At 33.7% G+C, this 21999-nt stretch overlaps 1 protein-coding gene and 1 pseudogene across 2 annotated transcripts; one reads left to right on the top strand and one right to left on the bottom strand.

Annotated features, from left to right (window-relative positions):
- Positions 1 to 11130: 11130 nt before the first annotated feature.
- LOC114313395 (heavy metal-associated isoprenylated plant protein 39-like) lies at positions 11131 to 12992 on the top strand (annotated as a pseudogene). The gene is made up of 3 exons (XR_014344973.1): positions 11131 to 11284; positions 12157 to 12232; positions 12491 to 12992. The product of XR_014344973.1 is annotated as a heavy metal-associated isoprenylated plant protein 39-like (transcript).
- A 2868-nt stretch (positions 12993 to 15860) lies between these two features.
- Positions 15861 to 19897, bottom strand: LOC114313394 (1-aminocyclopropane-1-carboxylate synthase). The gene is made up of 4 exons (XM_028259780.2): positions 19555 to 19897; positions 18696 to 18827; positions 18425 to 18585; positions 15861 to 17087 (listed from the first exon to the last, which is right to left on the bottom strand). Exons 1-4 carry the CDS (start codon positions 19732 to 19734, stop codon positions 16094 to 16096), a joined length of 1467 nt encoding a protein of 488 aa, XP_028115581.2. The 5' UTR covers positions 19735 to 19897; the 3' UTR covers positions 15861 to 16093.
- Between the last annotated feature and the right edge of the window lie 2102 nt (positions 19898 to 21999).

Here is a 21999-nt window from a genome sequence, read left to right on the forward strand (position 1 = left end):
CAGGTCTCCTTACGCTCAAGCGGGGTTTTCACAGTTCCAGTATTTCGTGCCTCTGCAAAACTTCTGCAGGTGTGATTTTTACGCTCGAGCGGATTTCTTTACGCTCGAGCGGTCGCGCTCGAGCGGGTACTCTGGCGCTCGAGCGGGTAGTACTTTTTTGTGTAAGTTCTGGGAAGGGGAAATCTACGCTCGAGCGGACTGGTTTTCGCGCTCGAGCGGATGTACTTTATTCTTGTGTCTTCGCGCTCGAGTGGTACTTATTACGCTCGAGCGTACCTAGTTTTTCGTTCTTGACGCTCGAGCGTTATGTTCTCCGCTCGAGTGGGAGAGTCGTATATCAGTTGGCAGCTAGGCATTTTAAAATCACTTTTTACATCCTCTCTCTCTCTCTCTTACTTTTCTAAAATTCCATTGGAGAGCCTCTCTCACTAGAAACCCACCTTCTCTCTAGGGATTGATCTAGTTAGAGTATTCTCCTACCCTTTGGCCTTTGCAAAAAGTGTGTTGATCATTGAGGGCTACATTTTGATGCGAGAAATTTGGTATTTGGAGCACTTCCGAGTTTAGCTCTTCTTCTCCTTGGGTTCTACATTTGAGGTAGGGATTTCCTTGTTCTTTTTCAATACTTCGTCTATAGATAGACATGTGGTAGTTTTGTATTGCATGAAAATCATATCCGCGTTGGATTTGTTTGAAATCAGGAGAAGGAACCTAGGGTTGGTTGTGTGAAAATAGTTATTTTATCATTGATGGTTGTTTTGGGCTAATTGGTGTGTAAATTAGCATGTTGTAGTTGAAAGAAGAAAAAGCCCTAAATTATATTTTGATTTGGTAAATTAAAATGGAGGATAGTTAACCTATATTGTAAATCTCTATTGTTAATGTGAGTTGGGTGAAGGTATTAATGCCTAAGGGGTTAACTTTGGCTTTGGAATGGTTTTGAAATGAATGTAGTGAACTAATGTGAGTTATGGCCTTATTATCAATGGAATTGGTTTTGTAAAACAAAAGGAACGGAATTGGTTTTATGAAAACAAAAAGGGATGGAGTTGGTTTTCGTGAAAACAAAAGGAAATGGAATTTGTTTTATGAAATGAGAAAAGTATCTTTGATATAAGTATAAAAAATAGGATTGTTGTTTCTTGAGTGTTAAATACACACACGTGGGGGGGTTGTATCTTTAACTACCGTGTTAGTGTTATTGATGGGTTTGTGGTCTCATAATAATTGAGTCTCTAATAGATGTACTAAAACTTGCATCTAGAGGTTTTGTCCTTGGTCATCGGTGGAGGATGACAGGGTTGTGTTGAATTGTCGTGTTTGCATTATACCATTGTTGATTGAACATTGTATGTGATGAAGTGTTGAGATACATTATATATGTATACTTGCTCGGGAGGAGGTAGTTATGTGTTCATATACTTTAACACATTGCTTGTATCTTGATGGTTTATGTATATGTGTTATACATGTTGGTTATGCCCTGTTATGTTTTGGTTGGTAGTGTTATACTTTGCGCTAAGAATCAGAGGTACCGTGACCTTCCAGCTAGCGCCTGGAGAACTGACTGCACTGAGAATCTAAGGCACCATACCCTTCCAGCTAGCGCCTGGTAAACTGGCATATTGTTGTGAGACGTATATCTTTGGCTTACCACGCATATAGCTAGTAGAGCAAAGTTTTGTTGTTTATGTTTCAATGTGTCTGGGAATATCATGGATTGTGTTGGTTACGGTTTTAGAGGGGCGAATTGCCTCATTGGTTTATCTTATGCATGTTGGTGAGTTGTTATCTCCCTTTTTATAACGGTGCATGTATAGATTTTATTGTATCGAGAAGAAGCCAAAATGTCTTCTTTTTGTCTTTTAGAAAGTATGAAGGAGAACGGATATTTTAAAGAGATATATGTTTTGAAAAGGCGTATCTGTGTATGTTAGGAAAATGGAAGAGAGTAGTGGGCTTAGTGAATTTATTTCCTAAGGTATTGTTAATGTTATGAAAGATTGGGAACGGGGGTTAATGAAAAGGAAAGAAAATTGAATCGCCTATGGCGTTGATTAAAATAGTTGTTTTCAAGAAAAGTTCATACTTATGTATATTTTGTATAAACTGTCACATTATTATTCTAGTATGAGATTGGGCATTCATGATCATAGCTATCTGTATGTTGTTATTGTTGAGGGCCATGTTGAGATCCCTACTGGACTATATGTTCATCCCACGTTATTGAATCTTTTTCAGGTGTTGAGCCGAATGTGCTGCAAGATTTGGATCTTCTTATTTGTTGGCCACGGGGCCTCTCTTGTATTGGCGAAATGCCATATGTGTAAAAGGGTTGCACCCTTCTTCTTGATTCGTTAATGATGTAAGCCCAAGGGCAATTTATTTATTACACTCATGTTGTATTTACTTGCATACGAATGAGAGCAATGTTATTCACTTCTACGAGTTGAATATACGAGTTTATTTCCGCATGTTATCTCTGAAATGGAATTAAGTAAATGAAATTGGTAATACTTCGAGTAATAAAAAGTGGGGCGTGACATGGCTTGAGAATGTAAGGATTTGAAATTGATAGGGAGTGTGGAAGTGGTTCGGCTCAATCGATGGCCGTGAGAGTCGGAGTGAGAGTGAGAGTGGAGGGGTTTGAATCACATGTGACTCACGCTTTTGTTTTGCGCGTGTGGCAAATATTTTTGCTGGAACAATATCAGTGATAATTTTGTCAGTGATTATTATCAGTTAATTTTTATTCAATAATAAATTTATCAGTCTATTTTTGAGACCTAACATCTTGGGTTCGAATTTTGCTTACCCCTTTCAATAATAACAGCGATAAATTTATTAATCAAAATTTTTAAATAAATAAGTCTACGTAAATAATAACAGTGATAATTTTTTTTTTTTTTGTATCAGTGATTATTATCAATTAATTTTTATTCAATAATAAATTTATCAGTCTCTTTTATTATTTTAAATTAGTGGGTGGCAAACATGAAGCGTGTGCAATTTAGATAAGTATAAAAATAAATAATAAAGAAATTAATATCATAATACATATGTTGTCTAAATTGTGGATTGATATCATAATACATACAACCATTATTTTGTAATTTGGACAAATGTCGTAGTGGAACAAATGTGTGTATGACATTTTGAAAAACCTTCTTGTCTTATTATATGGATAGTACTACATTTAGTATTTACAACAATAATGGCCATGTAACCAATAGCGAAGAGAAGGCTTCCCCTAAACATGTTGGGAACAAAGAGGGGGAGATAGACAGAAGGGTTTAATAAGGCAATAAAAGCGTAAATTTCTCAATTAGAAAGAAATTATAATTCTATTGTGCTTAATAGTCATATATTTATCAGTGAAAAAAATAACAAAAAGTAAAAAGGTGTTCTTAACAATCAAGGGATTTTAAGCAAAATATCTGCATGTTTCATTCAAGCATCTAACCTATAATCAATCATGAATATATCATTCAAGAACTAAAAAACTATGAAACCATGAAATACTATTAACACCAAGTAGTGTATTTACAATCATCTACTTGAAAAAAGAGTTCATAATTCACGAAAGAATTGTCAACTATCAGATCATTATAATTCCATTTTGTTCCAACAGTGATGAACGTATCCCAAAAACCATGAAATACTATATTGTTATTTGTTTCTACTTCCAACCATACACTTGGAAAGGAGTTGGTGTTTACTCAAGTATTGTCAACTATCAAATTATTCTACTTCATTGTTGTCATTGTGTATTGTGTTCCAAAAATCTTTGTCCTCAAGCACTGCTTCTATTGCGTCATCAATAATTTGTTGTGTGTCTGTCTGTTTGTTAGTCAACAAAGCATCTATGATATCTGCTCTGATTTGTTGGCACTGATCCTTTGTTAGATTGGGGAAGATGTCTTTGTAACAGACATATTCTCTCATAAGGTAACAAACTATGACACCACAATCAAGTCTGTAATAACATTGGAAAAACAAAGTTAGTAGTCATCAATGATAATTTTATCTCTGTAATGTGTTTTGGTTTTCAGACACTTATGAAAGATCAACTTGTTGGGGACAATTCATTGCAATTTATATTTCTTCATAAAACTTGTTACCTTCAATGAGTTTAGGATTGTGATGTTGAAAGTATTTATCAATAACCTTTTTCTATAAAATAAATGCATAATTAATTGGTGTTTGGCAAATAAATGCATAATAGAATTTGTTACTTAAAAAATTTCTTACCACTTTGTTTGCCTCATTTAAGTGGTTATCTATTTCTGTGGTTGGTCTCATTGAATTGCAAAACTTCCATGGGCCATTTTCAGTATCAAGTACCAAAAACGTTCAATGTTTTTCGTTGAAAATTGAGAAAAGAAGATATCTTTCCTTGAGAGCTTCTAACATCATTTTGTTTAACAATTGATCTGTTTCTGTCTCATCCTTTGTAGTGAACAAATACTGTTTTTTGCAAATATATCAGTTTTGATTACAATGCAATTTAGTAATGGTAATTTTATCACTATAACACTAGATGATTGAGAACTTATGCACTTGATATAGAGAAGGAGAATGGATGACATCGTAATGAAATAGTTATATTTATATATATATATATATATATTTTACTTACATGGCATGATGTAGTAAATATATATGTTGTTCCTGCTTGCGAACTCAGACTGAACTTTGCTTTCAGTTGCTCTTCTCTCATTAAGATTTCCTTGTAGGCATTTATTGCCTGTTTTAAAAGCAAAAGCAAACAAGGTTAATGAGAGAATTATTATTGTGTATTACAATTGATATGTGCACAAATAGGTATTTGAGTTTACATTTCTAGAAAGTTCTTCACATTTGACTATTTTGTCAATATCATCCAAGTACAAATAGCTGTCTATTTGCTTTCCTTGTAAGATTGGATCACTGCAAATATCAAAACAAAATTTATCATTGTATAGCAAAAATTATTGCTCAATTAATCAAAGAAAGGTTAGGGGAAGAAATTGAGTATCAAATTTTACTTGATGTATCAAATCCCAACAATGAACTCAAGTACACAACATAAACAGAAATGCTTAAAAAATTTCATACCATAGATGAGACACCATGAAGATTAGCAAAACATATCACTCAACTAAACAAATTAAGTAAAATTTATCACTATGTAGCAAATTTTATCACTATATATTAAAATTTATCAATAAATTAAGTAAACAAAGGTTATACATTGATAAATGCATGGCTATATACTCAAATTTAGATTCCAAATTTGGAAATTTTTGGACCAAATCATGTTCTTACCTATTGGTTTTTGTTGCCCAAAGACTAGTGAGTTTCATTATTGATCTCTTTGGCAATTTGTGAAACACTGGATAGGAAGTGTCCATGTCTTTTGTTGGATGTTGGTGTGTCTCCTCTTCTTTTGTGATCTTTGCCCTTTCTTCAACCATTGGTTGTACTTTATCAACTATGATGTTCTAGTTTGGTTGTTTTTTCATTATGTACCAAAAATGTAGATCATTGTGCTCTCTTCTTGTTTCTCTATTTTTCATCTTTTTTATCATTGAGCTCACAAGAGGCGATTTTTTGGGAGTAATGGCTTCAACTTCAACTGCAATTTGTTGTTCTTGACTATCAAAGTAGACATTTGATTCAACCAACATTGTAATTCTCTCATTAAGTAGCACTATTTCCACATCTTTCACTTCCATTTGTGCCTTTGCTTTATTCATGTCTTCGTCCATTTGTTTATTGAGCCTCATGAGTTGGTCCTTAAAGTAATCATTTTTTGCTTGGATTCTTGCCTTCTCTATTTCTAGCCTTCGGATTATGAACATATTTTCTTCTAGTTTCTCAAAGGTATGTTCATTAATTTTGACATGGTAGAGATTTGTTTCATAGGCAAGTTTCCTTTTTGCTTTCCTCTTTTCAGCTGGTGTTTGATGTTTGAATCCCAGTGAAATTGTTGGACCAACTTTCTGTTTGATCATTGTTTCTTCTTCATCATATTCTAGCTACTCAAAAGAATGCTCACTTCTTTGCACATGAATCAGAATTTCTTTAGTTTGATGCTGAAATTTGGCTTTACTACTTACATTCTTTTCTGATTGAAATGTTGTTGATTTCCTCTTTTTTTTTTTAGCAGTTGTTTCATGCTTGGGTTTCAGTGAATTTCTTCTTAGACTGAGACTGAATATCTTTTTGATAATTGGTTCTCCTTCCTTTGTAGATATTTCAGTCTGTTCTTGTTCCTTAAAGTTAGTTGCTTCATCTTTATCCTCCTCTTCAATTTGTGGTAGCAATTGCTGGTAGATCTTTTTTATCATTGTTTCTTCTTCCTTTTCAGATATTTCAGTCTGCTCTTGTTCCTCAAAGTTAGGTTCTTCATCTTTATCCTCATCTTCTGTTTATGGTAATAATTGTTTGTATATTTGTTGTTCTTCATTTGTGTGTTTCAAATTGCTCTCCTACATGAATGAAAATTTTTAAAAAGAATGATATGACACAAATTTCATAAATAAATTTATAATTTAGTGATTCAAATTTATAATAAGACTAGAGATTTGGTCCATGATAACAAGATTTTATTACTGAATCAGCAAAATTAAGCAAAATTTATCACTCAATGAAGCAAACTAAGCAAATTTATAACTGTGAGCAAAAATTTATCACTCTATATCAAAATTTATCGCTGCATAGCAAAATTCATCACTCAATTAAGGAAATAAAGGTTATACGCTGATAAAACTTGTTTCTTGAATAATTTCCTAGCACAGATGATATGCCCAAATAATTTTCTACTAGAAATGTGACACCATGAACATTAAAAGAATTTATCACTCAAGCAGGTGAACGAAGGGAAATTTATCACTAAATTAGGCAAATTGACTAAATTTATCAGTGTAAACAAATATTTATCATTTCATAACAAAATCTATCATTCATTCAAACAAAACAAAGGTTATCAATGCATACCACAATATTTTTCAGATCATCCAAGGATGAATTTGCCAATTGTTGTCCCAGATTTGTGATGTTCCATTTTGCAAATCTTGGGATTGCGTTCTTGTCATTTGGTTTGATGATGCTTGTATGCTCGCATATCCAATACTGTTGAGGACAAAAAATTGTTATAAATAAGTATTTAGTAAATATAAATATTATATCTCATAACTTGTGAGGTATTTACTTACCAATAAGACTATCACACATCCGAAGACTTTATCGATTTGGTTCATGTTACTTGTTATTGATCTTGTGAGCTGTTGTTTCGCTGCACCACACTAATCATAAACTTCCTTCTATCAATATCCTCGATATATTTCATGAATCCCCAACCAATTGTAGTCCCAGTATACAGATATAACAAAAACAAATAGATCTAGAGGCACACTAGCCTAGCAACATCTTGTATATCCTCATTGTTATTGCTTTCCAAAAGTTGAGTGATCAATTTTGTGATTGATGTTCTTGTTATTCTACTCTCTATTATGTTCCTTCTTTTTACCATATTTATCTCATTTTTTCTTCCATATGAGTGATTTATCTTCTTTTGTCTACATGCAATCCCAAAAATCAACTTAAAGTCATTGCTTTTCAACTTCAATTTCTTAGCACCTATTGTGAAAGTTTCTCCATCCATTTGGTAAGTTTGCAAGATTTTTGCAACCACATCATCATATTTCATAGAATCTCTTCTTTTCACCTTGTTTTTATTCAATCTATCAACTAGAAGTGAAAAATGAGTCTTTCTCAATAATGCCAAATGTTCCTCTCTGAGTTTTGTTGTCTTGAAAAACTTGATAAGAGATTAAATGTTAGAACGGTAGATATACTTTGCTTCATGATCATGTATCTGTTCAGTCCTAAATTTTCTTCTATCAACCTTTTTCTTCTTTCTTGCTTTGTGGAGCTCTGTAGCTTGTTTCAGTTGCTGCTGTTTGGGCTCCCCATTGTCAATGTTAGATTCACGTTCAACTTCTGGTTGATTTTCACTTTCATCTGTTGTTGGCTCTATAACACACTCAACTTTTTCAATCTTTTTCTTCTTTAAGAAACTTGTTTCTCGACAACATAATCTTTTACAATGACTAGGAACATTTGTACAAAAACATCGAGCATAAACATTGAAGATTTAGAAGAATTTATCACTGAACTAAGCAAACTAAGAAGAATTTTATCACTGAATTAGGCAGAGTAAAGAAATTCGTCATTCTATAGCAAATGTTATCACTCAATTAGGAAAAATAAGCAAATATATCATTCTTATAACAAATGAACATGAAGAAATGATTATTATGAAGTTGAATATCAGTGATAAATTAATACTGTATGGTACACCTTGAAAATAGCTTCAAGTCGAATTTTATCAGTTAATTATAGTTATGAAAGAAGAATGGAAGTAAATCCATCATTATAACAAATTTTATCACTCCATTAGGCAAATTAAGCAAATCTATCATTTTTATAACAAATTTTATCACTGAATTAGGCAAAGTAAAGAAATTCGTCATTGTATAGCAAATGTTATCACTCAATTAGGAAAATTAAGCAAATCTATCATTCTTATAGCAAATTTTATTACTAAATTAAGCAAAGTTATCAAATCTGTCATTGTATAGCAAACTTTATCACTGAATTAGCAAAAGTAAGCAAATCTATCATTCTATAGCAACTGAACATGAAGATATGATTATTATGAAGTTGAATATCACTGATAAATTAATACTGTATGATACACAATAAAAATAGATTCAAGTCGAATTTTATCACTTAATTATAGTTATGAAAGAAGAAGGGACGATGAGTATGACTCACGTTTGATTGGCATGTTTGTTGAAGATGAACTAAACATAGAGAGTAGATGTCCAAATCGAAATATAGATCGAAAAGGTGGAAGATTTGCTGGGGATTTGTTCGGAATCAATATGAAAACAATTGGTAATTTCTTTGGAAACGATGGGAGATTCGCCAAAAATCTCTTCGTTTGTTCTAATCTCCAAATCGTAAATCACCTTAGAATGGTTTCCAAATGTTCACACGTTTGTCTACAACAGAACCCTTGAAAAGGCGTGTAAATGTCATGTGCGTAGCGAAGAGTTTGTGATGACTTCTTTGCTTCACGAGTATGGTGTGATATTGAGGGGTAAAATTGGAAGCGGAAATAGGCCAAGACTTGACCGGTATTAAGTTATTTCCATGGGACCAGCTGGTAAGTCTCTCTTAAAAAAAGTCCTTGAAAACTAGTAATGATAGAGACTCTTACAAAACATGATTCTACAATTTTCAAAATGATCTGAACCATTCATGTCACTATCAGAAATAATAAAAAAAAATTCAAACACATCAATAATCAATACATCAGTGAGGATTGTAGAAATACTCCTTTGTGGGGTCTCAAACATTTTCTCTTGAAAACCTATTTATCCTCACATTGTCGTTAACAACTTTGCTTTGAAGGGTCCTGCTATGTATGGCCCCTCGATATCACGTCAACATCATTGGAATAAAAACCCATGCTTGTTTGGTTTATTTGAAATTATAGCAATCCTATATACTACTCTTTTTTCCCAAATATATATTACAACTTTTTTTGTTAGGTAGTATATCACAATTTTGTGTGCGTGGAAATATCAAAAAAAGAAGTAAAAATAATAATTGTAAATTCATGAAAGTATAACACTCATTTGTACAATCTAATCCATAAATTACTTGTACTTTTATAAATTTACAGTTATTTTTTTAACTTTTCACTTTTTTGATATTTTCTTCTTCTTCTTTTTCTTTTTCTTTTTTTTTTCACCAATTTTTTTTTTTTGTTATGTAATGTATTCTGGCTAACTTGTACACACCAGACTAAATTCCGATTTTTTATTTTATTTTATTTTTGTTATGTGGTATATTACAACTTTTTTTTTTTTTTTGTTAGTGTATGACAACTTGTTTTCTTTTTTCGCCATATATTACAACTTTTTTTTTCTTTTTTAAAGAATTATTGATGAAAATGGTACTAAGTATTACGTGCATTGAAAATTTAATATTGTATTTGGATCATAAATTTGATTATGAATTTGAAACAAGAAAGAAAATTGCAATAGAAAGGACACACACAAAAAAATCTATTTCTTTCACATTTTTTCTTTCTTTTTTATTATTTAAATTCTTATTCAAATTTATGATCCAAAAGTCTAAAAAACTCTGTGTAATTATGATAACTTGTTAAGCTTGACGTAGTTTTCGAAAATTTCAAAACGATTGAGTATAATTTACCTTTATTTATTGAGCATTGTAACAATTACAAACTAAACTGCTAATTATTTTATTAACTGCTCATACACTTTTATTTTATTTTTTTGAATGAAAAAAAAAATAAGAATTTAATATATTTATGATTTTATGCTTGTGAGAGGGGAAAAAAGAGACAAGAATATAGTTGTAAAGATCTTCTTCTAGGTTTAAAAGAAACAGAATAACCCATTATAGACCCATCCATTCAAGGAAGATTTGTCTTAGCTTGGACCTAAGACAAGTCAATTTAACGACTTAAAACCAGAACTCCTAGACTTGTTCCTTCCTGCAAGGGGCTAGTTTTTTGGCGTTATTTTTAATAGTATTACGTTGGTCTTGTCTCCATTTTCAATTCTCTTGCTTTTCTTTTTTCTTTTTATCACACACTTAGCCCCATTCATCTAGCGGATTAAGTTGGTTGTGATTGTTAGTGATATGATAATTAGTGAAGAGATTATTAATATGAGAACTGTTAGTGAGGAGATTAAAAAAAAGTATATTTATTTTGATGATAGTATAGGAGATGATTAATGATGAAATTGTTAAATTATTTTTATATAAGATAAATTAATAAATTAATTTCATATTAAAAAAATTAAAACAAATATTAAACAAACAAGAGCACTAGATAAAAAAAAAAAATTTATATAAAATAAGCTCAATTTCCTCATTATTTTTTCTAATTCTAACCAAAACCCAACCAAGCTAAACCTCCTACTAAACCTCTCGAACTATCAATCTACCATTCCATTTCACTACCAAACATGCTGTGGGTAGGATCTACAACTACAACTATGATAATCTAATCGGATCACTCAAGCAGCGAAACAAACATGGCTTTGACTCTCTCTCTCCTCTCTCTCTCTCTCTCACACACACACATATATATCATCACTTTAAACACAATTTGAAAGATAGATTATCATTTGATTCGTTTAAGTCCTTTCAAATCCTGCTCAGAATTCTCTCCCTAGCTTCAATGGACAAGAAGGTGAATTTTCTCTCTGTTTCCTCTGTTCTGTTCCTTTTAATGTGCATGCATACATATTGATGCAAATATATGTTTGTAGATTTCCATGTATGTGTGTTTTCATTTTGCCAGATTTTGATCAAAGGGGGGTTCCAATTCATGGGTTTCTAATCCATACTTGTTTTGCTATTTCTCTTTTCATTTATGTGAATTTCGAGTCCATTTCTTGATGGGTTTTGTATTTTCTGTCATTTTAATGAGAATTTGAGTTTAGATTCCCTTCATTTTCTGTGGGATGTGTTTTAATTTGATGGGTTTGATTGTAATTCATCTTTGTTGTGATCTGGTGATACCCATTTGATGGGTTTCTAATCCATACTCTGTTTTGGAATCTCTCTCTCTCTCTCTCTCTCTCTCTCTCTCGCCCATTTATCGATTTTTCTGCTATTTCAAATAGAATTTAAGCTTCAATTCCTTCGTTTTCTCAGAGAAAACATGAATTATATGTTGTGAATTTCAAAAGCATGAACAATATGTTGGGTTCTTAATCTAATCTACACTTGTTCTCTTGTTTTTATGTGAATTTTGAGCCCATTTCTTACTGGGTTTCTTTCATTTTACAAAGAATTTGAGTTTCAATGCCCTTCATTTTCTTAGAAAAACATGAATTAGACATGTTGTGAATTCCGAAACCATGAATCTTGAATTTTCCCAAAGTGCTTTATTATGTGGTCCTAACTGAGAATCTTAGTGGATTTGCACTTTCGATGTTTTTTCCTCTTCAGAAACATTCTAAAGAGGATTGTAATCTTACACTTGGTTTTCGAATCATTGTTTTTTAAGTCTCTTTCATGCTTTTCTAACTTTTTTCTTTTTTGTTGCTTTTGTTGCAGAAAGTAGTATTGAAATTGGATGTGCATGATGAAAAGGCCAAGCACAAGGCCATGAAAACAGTTACTAGCCTCACAGGTATTAAATGGCTTTGCCACACTTAATTTTCAAATATGTATCTTTGTTATGAAACATTGGTTATTTGGGTATCAAACTTATCAAAATAAATCAATGGGAAATAACAAAAAGCGCAAATACATGATTTATGTTGTTTGGTTCATAACCTATCTCCACACAAACCAGATAGCAAGAATACTTTTTCTAGTACTCACTCTCTATTTTTGTCTAGTTGAGCAACTCACTGATCAATCTGTTTTGATTCTCCAAACTATGTAGGGATTGATTCAATTGTTATGGACATGAATGAGAAGAAATTGACATTGATTGGAGATGTTGATCCTGTCATTGTAGTGAGCAAATTGCGAAAACTATGACACACAACCATAGTGACAATTGGGCCGGCCAAAGAGCCCGAGAAGAAAAAAGATGATAAGAAGGATGAAGAAAAGCAGATTGAAGGGCTTGTGAAGGCCTGCAAAGCTTACAATCCTTACATGACTCAGTACTACCATGTCCATAGTGCTGAGGAGAACCCAAATGCTTGTGTTATCTGTTGAAAGTGTGAGATTGAGAAGTAGAGAGTTTGTAGTTAGGACATTGTGTTCATTGGGGGTTAGGTTTTGAGTTGTGTCCAAACACCCATCTGAGATGAGAGCGAATAAAAGAGGATGATGATCCTATTGTACAGTTGGTGTTGGTAGGTAGATTGTTCTTTATCCATGTGCTATAGGACATTTGATGTACGAAGTTCAAAATAAAGAGGAAATAAATTTATGTACTTGGTATGTAGTAATTAGCTACGCTCATGTTGTGTTTTGCTCCTCTTTGAGGGAAAAAAAGAGTGAATATGGAAATTTAATATAAATGTTTTACCCTTACTCGTAAATGATTTATTTATATATATACATATGTATTAAGTGCTTCAAAATTTTGAAATTGATCCTAATTCAAAACTTGGCTAACAAAAAAAAAAAAAGATTGACCCTAATATACTTGCATAGGACAGGCTTTGACACAATAGTAAGGTTATTTTATTGCAATTTGGATGATACTTATTTACCGGACAAAATTATCTACCTTCATAATAACAGAAGTCTTGTGCACTGAACTGTCATTTACTCGTAGAAATGTCATGCTCTCTGGAACTAAATGTCACAGGCCGTGCCACAAAAAAAGTGCAATTTAGCATATAGTAAATAATGAGTGATTTTGTGACTGAAAAAAGCAATGATCTTTAGCGGGCCTCAGTGATCTTTTTTTAGCAATGTCTTGTTTCTAAACAGAGTTGAATTGAAAGTTCTCAAAACCTTTTGCCAAATGTTGTGGGCTGAATAGCTATATTTGAGATGCTCGTCTGATGGCAACTGACAATTGATTAAGCATGTTCTATGATAAGATCAACAATTATATAACTTAAAAAAAAAAAAAAAAAAAAAAATGTCTTCTCGAAGTCAGGGTTGAGAAAAAAAATTATGGATTAATTTTTGCAGAAAACAATAGCAATATTTCTTGTTCAAATAAGCTCCTATTTATTTAATTTACTTTTCTTGAAATATTAATGAAAAATCTAGAAATTTCTTAGATGTTGATTTGTGATTATGTATCAATTTTAAGCAGTAAACAATAATCCCAATCAAACAATCAAGACAAATCGACACAACGATTTTACGTGGAAAAACCACAATTGGACACCTCCAATTGTGATAAAAAAACTACGGCCAAAAGCCACAAAACAATCCACTAAAAAGACATAAAGAATTACACAGGTATACTCTCAATTACCTAGCGAATCCATGCCCGAATTGAACCAACCCCTATGTGCCTCTTCCAACCCCGTCTTCACCTCGGAATTGTCTTGACGATGAGCCACTCCAGAATCCACCAAGTTTCAGGCTCGAATTCTTCAGAATCCACCGAAGAACAACTCTCTCTTTTGTATAGAATGAACAAACAAACCTTTGATGTATTCTTCTTAATCCATGAGTTGAATACTCAATTAAACATCAAAGAAAATTAGCAAAATATCTCCAGATATAAACCCTAGTATCCAAAAAGAAGATCTGGAGAAGTAATCCTAAAATCTGACAGAAACCCGTACTTATAGAAATCTGGGACTACGAAACTCGCTCGAGCGAGGAACCAAAAACGCGTGTTTTCCATAAGTGGCTTCGCTCGAGCCACGCAGGTTTCGCTCGAGCGCACATTCATCTCTTTCAGATTTTTTGCCAGACGCAGTCTTCACTCGAGCGAGAACTTCTTCGCTCGAGCGAGCAAGGACGAACAAGCAACTTTGAATGCAATTTTGCATTTTGTTTCGGGGGCGCTGCCCCTCGACCCCGCCTGGGCGCTGCCCCAGACCCGCCAAGGGGCGCTGTCCCCTCGATCCCCGCGAGCTGACCAGATAGCTCGATCCCCGTCATAATCAGCGAAGTGACAATCTTGAAAGTATTAACATTACAAACTTCTCTGCAAGGCACAATTCAGGTTGGATTCGCATCTAAAACTCATATCCTCACTGAAATACAAGAGCGAATAAAATTACAATTGAAAGGAGTTTTGTCAAACAGGATTACCAAGAATAAAAACCTAACAATTAAAAACAAGAAATTGGTCAGTTTTCAAAAGATTGTTAATTACACCATACCCTAAACAACTTTCTTGTTTGATTTGTGAAAATATTGAGCTTTCTTCTTCTTCTTTTTTGGGGGTGTGTGTTTGGTTAGCAAGGGAAGGATGGATGAAGGCAGGAATGGATTTTCCATATGTTGATGAATTATATAAAAAATATTTCTAACAATTCAGAGATTAAAAGAACCGTGATGGACTCTCTGTTTTTGCTTTGTCCCTTTTTTCCAAAGACAAATGTATACTGATCATGAATCTACTGTCGTTCGATTAATTTTACTCCGAAAGTCTTATAAAATAAATAGTTAAGATTATTGAGATGAGTTCTATAATGGGCCCCACCAAGGCCCAACAGCACGTTCCTGTTGCCAACGGGTAATTATTTAGTAATTCGGCAGGGAATATAGACACGTGGTATTCCATAGTATTGTGATTGGTGGATAAGGTGAACAGATGGGATATTATGTTGGGTGATAATTGTCTAGAGAGTATGGACACGTGGTATTCCAGGATTATTGAATAATTTCCCGTTGCGAACGGGATAGAAGCCTCTGTTTCCAAGGCTTTGTGTTGTCTAATATTTCGTATATAGACAACTGCAAATTCTCACAGTGCATTGTTTGCTGTTATTGAGGTTCTTTTTTTGTAGAAAGTGGTATTGAAGTTCGATCTACATAATGACAAAGCTGAGGAGAAAAAGGTTATAAAAAATAGCCTTCCAGGTATTCAATTAAATTCCACACTTGCATCACAGTTATGTAGTTCTGCAACCTGTCAATTTGTTTAGTTCTCCATTTTTTTTTGGCAAGGAATTGATTTAATTTTTATGAACATAAAACTTGAAAGATAAGAAATTTATCCGAAAATTATACTGCACAGATCTGTTAAAGAATTGGGCCATGAAAGAACCTGAAAAAGATAGAAGATGAACATTTAAAAAAAAGATGAAGGCAATTAGGTTGATGAGCCTAATGCATATACATTTGTTAAGTCACAATTGTTTGCAAATCGCAGCCCGAAATTGAATACAAAAATCAAACAATGTATCGTACTTTTTATTAACTACAACATTTGATTATTCATTCTATCTAGTAGCTAGAACAAGTGGTGAAGAAATAGGGGAGGGAGGGGATATGTGAATTAGGTTGATGAGCCTAGCCCTAGTAATGAAAATGCATATGTGAATTGAATGCAAGAATCAAACAATGTATGGTTCTTCTGGTTAACTATAATGATTGATTGATCTATTATGTTCTATTTATGTCCTACTCGAACAAGTGGTGAAGAAATAGGAGAGTGAGGGGAAATCATGTGCGGTGCCATCACAATCTCATCCAACCTTCGAAATGACAGGCTGACTTGAAGATTGTTTCGCCTACATTGCCTCCTTGGTGGTTCCTGTTTGGTTTGAAGCATGGAGTTCGTAATCCTTGACAGCGCAACTCTCATGGTATCATCATCCATGTTTGCAAAGCAAACCCTAAACCAACCCGGCTCTGAGCAGTGAAAAGATGAGCCAGGCGAAACATTGAGCTTGACTTCGTGGACTATCTTACGCCACAGTGCCATCTCAGCTTCCTCAGTTGGATCCTTAAGCATCCTACGCAAATCCATCCAAATAAAGAGCCCGGCATTGCTCTTCAAGCTATCAATGCCAACTTCAGCAAGCCCCTTTGTGAAGAGCTCATGCCTTTTAGCTAGCCGCTTTGCAGACTCAGACATGAATTTTTGAATGAGATTGTCATCCAATAGCATTGATGCAATCAGGCGTTGAGTTTGGGTTGAAACAAGCCCAAAACTTGACATCTTACGTGCACAACTCACCACTGCATCGTTGTACGAATAAACAATGCCAACCCTGAAACCAGGAAAGCCCATATCTTTTGAGAGACTGTAAACAATGTGGATGAGATCACGATTGCATTGTTTTTCTTCCTCTATTGTCTCTGCGATGCTGATGAAATCGGGTTGGTTGAAGACTGTGGCAGAGTATATCTCATCACAGACTAAGTGGATGTTGTTTTCATTAATGAAGCTCACTAGGGTTCTCATTGTGTCTCTGTCTAAGACAGTTCCTAACGGGTTTGATGGGTTGGTTATGAGCAAGCCCTTGACATTGATGTTGGCCTCTTTGGCTCCCTCCAATGCTGTTTCCAAGGCTGCTCTGGTGACCTTAAAATTGTTTGAGCTCTTACAAACAACTGGAACAAGTTGTGCTCCTGTTCGCCATTTCAAGTCTCGACCAAATCTGCAACCATAGAATCATAATTAGCCACGACATTCTGTATAGAAATTTTGTAAAAATATTTTATTCATAGTACCATTGGAACATAATGCTACCACGTTTGCATGGTTTATGCCAATTCTTTATTGTTTCTGGAGTTATCAAAATGCAAATTTAAAAATAAAATAAAAAACTATAGCAAGTTCAAAGGGCACCCAGTGCCTGAAACTCCTCAAGCTACCATATATATACAAACACCGAAATATATACATCCTTACCCCGCATGTGAAAAAAAAGGGGGCTAATTATAGAGAGATAGTACTTGGTCCAATATAAGGAATAAATGGTTAGTGGCAAAATGCCTAAAATTGAAGATGGACCAAACACCAAAAAATCAAAAATCAAAACAATTTAAAAAAAAAAAAAAAAAACATTTAAAAAGAAGGTGGCTCTCATGCCCCTACAATTGTTTCCAGTCACCATCATATACTTTTCAGTGGTGGACCTGTTTACTTCTACTATGGAGAGAAAAATGGCTGTTTTCAATGTCTCCACCAATATTTTCAACTCTGTTTTAAAGAGCTTTACATGTGGAGTTGAAACTTGGAAAATGTCTGTTTAGACTTTTAAACCTATTTTAATTACTATATAATTGGCCAGACCCATTAATTGTTAGACTGTCAAACATAATTGATGACAATATAATTGATCATACTCATTAATTAACTAAGTATGCGTTTGTTATTGATCCAACAACTGATCTTTAAAAAATAATTATCGAGTCTTTTTGGAATACCATAGTGATGACGTGCATCACCATAATACGGGGTTATGTACTTGCATAGCTCAAAAAAATATAAATAATATGAAGAAATTAAAAATACTATTGGTTGGGCAGACAAAAATGTAATGTTAAGAGAAGACTAAATAATTTTTATTTGTCAAATAGAAATGAATTTTATCTTCCTTATAACCGCGCAATAATATTTCGAGATTCTTGTGCAATAAAAATCTTAAAACACAAGAAATTCAAGACATAATCGTGCAATTGGAAGACTGCAATGAGAATAAAAACTTTAGAGATAGAATCTGTCTGCTTTTGTGTGCATATATATATATATATATATGTATGTATATTATTAATCTTCACCACACTTATGCTGTGTTTGGTTGGGGGATTTGGGGAGAGATTTGGAAAGGGAAAGGGAAAAGGTGTGTGAAACTAAGTGAAATGTAAGTATATTTTATTTACATTTCACCTAACTTTTCTCTTTCCCTTTCCAAATCCCTCCCCAAATCCTCCAACCAAACACAGCGTTAAAAAAAAATATTAAAGAAGAGGATTGAAAATGATGTATTACCCTGGATAATATGGTGTGGGCACCAAAAATGCATCACCAGGGTCAGCCAAGCAGAAGGCCAACATTTCATGAGCTCCAGTTGCTCCACCACTCATCACAACCCTATCTGGCTCAAATCTGACTCTGTCTCCTCTGACTTTCCCCATAAACTTAGCCACTGCCTGTGTATTAATTAACACCCATCACATTATTCACAAAATTTAGACTTTTATTATGTTAATATTATTTACGTAGACATAGAATTAATAGTTTTTAATGTATTGATTATTACATTTCTGAACTCTGGTAAGCCATGATAATCCTGATAAATAGCAATATCCTTGAAGTCCTTTGCTCCTTCAGCTGTGCAAATGGAAGCTTTTGGGTTGTTCACAACCCACTCTGGAATCAAATCAAAGCATAGCTGCAAAGAATAACCACAACACAAATAATCGGATTTTTTTTTTTTTTTTTTTGGTTATTAAAAAGGGGGTGACGCAAGCCAGACCCCAGTCCTGGTCTAAGACATCGCTTAAGGCAACAGCGACGGAGAGTTGAACCTGGGCTGAAAGCATTTTTGGGTCGACCCTTTCCGCTGAACCCACCCCTAGGGGCTAATCAGACACTTTAGTTTGAAAAAAAAAAAAATTATTTACTAAAAATTAGCTTACGAAAGTATAAATTTTTTTTGTTAGAAAAAAAGATAGGCAGGGTAACCAGTTTGTTGTAACCCACCTGTTGGAGAGTCGGACAAAGAGAGCCCTACAGTGTTGCAGTCACTCCCACCCAACTCCAATGAGAGTATAATGGGCAAAGAGCTAGTAGCTGAAGATTAATAGGCAAGAGTCTGGTCTACTAGAGAGGCAGGCCTTCTCCATTTAATGACTTCACGATTTTTTATTGGTTAGTAATATCCAACCGTTAAGCTCAGTATTTTATTTTTTTTCTAATTAGAGTTGTCCCAGAGACTCACACATTATTCCGATCACCAAAAACCAGGCCACCAACGACCAAACAATCACTCTCGGGTGGTTCAAATTTTATTATTATGTATTTATTTTTGAAGAAAATGAAGGAGAATAAGAAAAGAAAAACTGCATTCACAGCAATAAAACTGGAAAGTGTAGATGTTGCAATATTTATTAATTTACCTCATTTTCTGCAAGACCCATTTGGATAACCCCATTGGGATTCTGGGTAGGATGATATGGATCGCTATCATATGCCTTCCAACCATCGAAATATGGAGATTCTTCGCCATGTCCATTGTTTGTTGCCATCTTAGACAACAACGAGGAGCCCTGTTGGTTGTTGTTTTGAATGACCACCATCTTTGTTATTTTTTATTTTTTTTTGTGAATAAAAATTTTGAAAATGGTTTGTGATAAGTCCAATTCAGGAGAGGAAGTAAGGTACTTATAGCGATACAAGAGAGAGGAGAAAGAGGGAGAGAGAGAGAGAGATGTTTTGAAAGTTAAACCAAACAAGGCGGTGGTCTCTTTCAGTAGTCGTAATTGCTTGCGTTATGCTGCCATGCTCAACCCCATGAACAAGCAGAGACCGAAAGAAAAGTCGTTACTGGTTCTTTTTAGATGGTACACAATTGAGCACAATAAAATTTTATTTATTTACTTTCTTTTTTATATTTATTTTAAAAATAATTAATTTTTGTATTCATAAACTTATTCAAATAAAAATTGGAATACATATTGTGTCCAATCCATAAACGTGGACTAAACAATTTAATTTGGCCTTTTCGGTTACGAGTCATATTATGATGATCTGATCTATTAATATTGTTATTCTCTATATGTAGATTGCTCATGAAAATTTTAAATTTTATATATTTTTTCAAAAAATTTGATGATAAAAATTATTTTTAATATAAACATTACTCTTTTGAAGATAAATATAACAAAATAAAATAATTATAATTATCAAATCAATTAATTTTTTAAAAAAAAATTTATGCACGATCTACATATAAAGAACAACAAACAAAATAAATAGTACAAATCATTTTAATAAAGCTTGTGGTAGGCCCAACTAGACTATTCAATAAACAAATGTTGACAAGAGACGATCTCAGTTTTAAAAGAGTAATACTAAGAATCATGAAAAAAAATATTATGAAATCCTTCATGAAAATTTCTCCTCCTTTGATTAATGTGTGATATTTTTTTGTATGTATAATCTAACAGTGGAGAATCTTTCATGATCATTTTCATGATATTTTTTCCATAATACCTAACATTACTCGTTCTAAAATATTGAGGGCAACTATAATACCATCTTAAGTGGTATTATTGGCCAATAAAAATAAATAAATAGAGTTAAATGGATAACTCTTGTCTCCCGCTAACTTAAGTGGAGTTTGGCAAATGTTGTTACAATAGGTTTTTATTTTTTATTTTACATTTTTTTTTTAAAAAAAATTAAAGAGCGCATGTGTTTGGTAATTGTAAAAAAATTACATTTGCTATGGAGAAAGTTTGTTAATCTTTTCAAACTATTGCTTTTTGTAAAAAAAATATCATAAACCTTAACGTATTATAAAGAGTGCTGCTATTAGCACTTACTTTTTTACTTTGGCCCCTTCAATTCTTTGAGCCCCCACCTAACAAAATGAGTCCCCATCCTTTTTTTCTTTGAACCCCCACTTTAATGCCAGCTATACCCTCACCCAAACCCTAGCCCTAGCCTCCATTCTTAACCACCACCTCCGGCACCACTATCGTCGCCGTCAGCAGCCCACCTCCGACCTTTCTTCTTCTTTTTCTTTTTCCTCTTCTCCTTTACCTCCTCTATCTCAACTTCAACAAACCACCATTGCACCACCGCGATCTGAAAATCATCTTCCCCTCCACTGCCGCTTCCATAACCACCAATCCCGCTACCTCATCCTCTTCTTTTCTTCTTCATCTTCTTCTTCTTCAGATCACAACCCAAATCGCAACGTAACTGCTATCATAACCCTAGATCATTTCCTCTTCTTCTTCTTCTTCTTCTTTCCTCAAAACCCTACATCTGAAAGTGAAAATCGAGCCACGATGGTGGTGGGCTACGCCAATGGTGACGACGATGACGAGGTATATCGCGATGGCTTGTAGATGTAGAGCTACGATGGCAATGGTCAGCGATCTGTCTCTCTCTTCTTCTTCTTCTTCTTTGTGACTCTCTCTCTCTCTCACACACAGAATTTCTGCGATCGATTATGGCGGCGATCCATTAGCCCATCGGTGATTGCAGAAGGTAGCGATGATGGATGGTAACAATGACGCCAGTGGAATTAGGGTTAGGGTTTTGAAAATTAGGGTTAGAGAGTTAGAGATGAGGGTAAAAATGTAATTTTATATTTGGATAAAATTGGAGTTAAAAATAAGAAGAAAGATGGGGGGTCCAAAGAAGAAAAGTAGGTGCTAATAGAAGCACTCATTATAAAGCCTTTATTAACATAATTAAAGGGACACAATGCTTAAAAAAAGAAAAAAATGCTACTAAAGGGACGCAATGAAATTTTCGAAGTATAAAAAGTGTAATCGTCTTTCAACATTTCTATTAATATTTGTGTGGGTGATTTTCTGACCACACTGCCC

The sequence above is a fragment of the Camellia sinensis genome, chromosome 11 (genome assembly GCF_055761805.1).
Source record: "Camellia sinensis isolate YWXY chromosome 11, ASM5576180v1, whole genome shotgun sequence".
Lineage (NCBI taxonomy): Eukaryota > Viridiplantae > Streptophyta > Magnoliopsida > Ericales > Theaceae > Camellia > Camellia sinensis.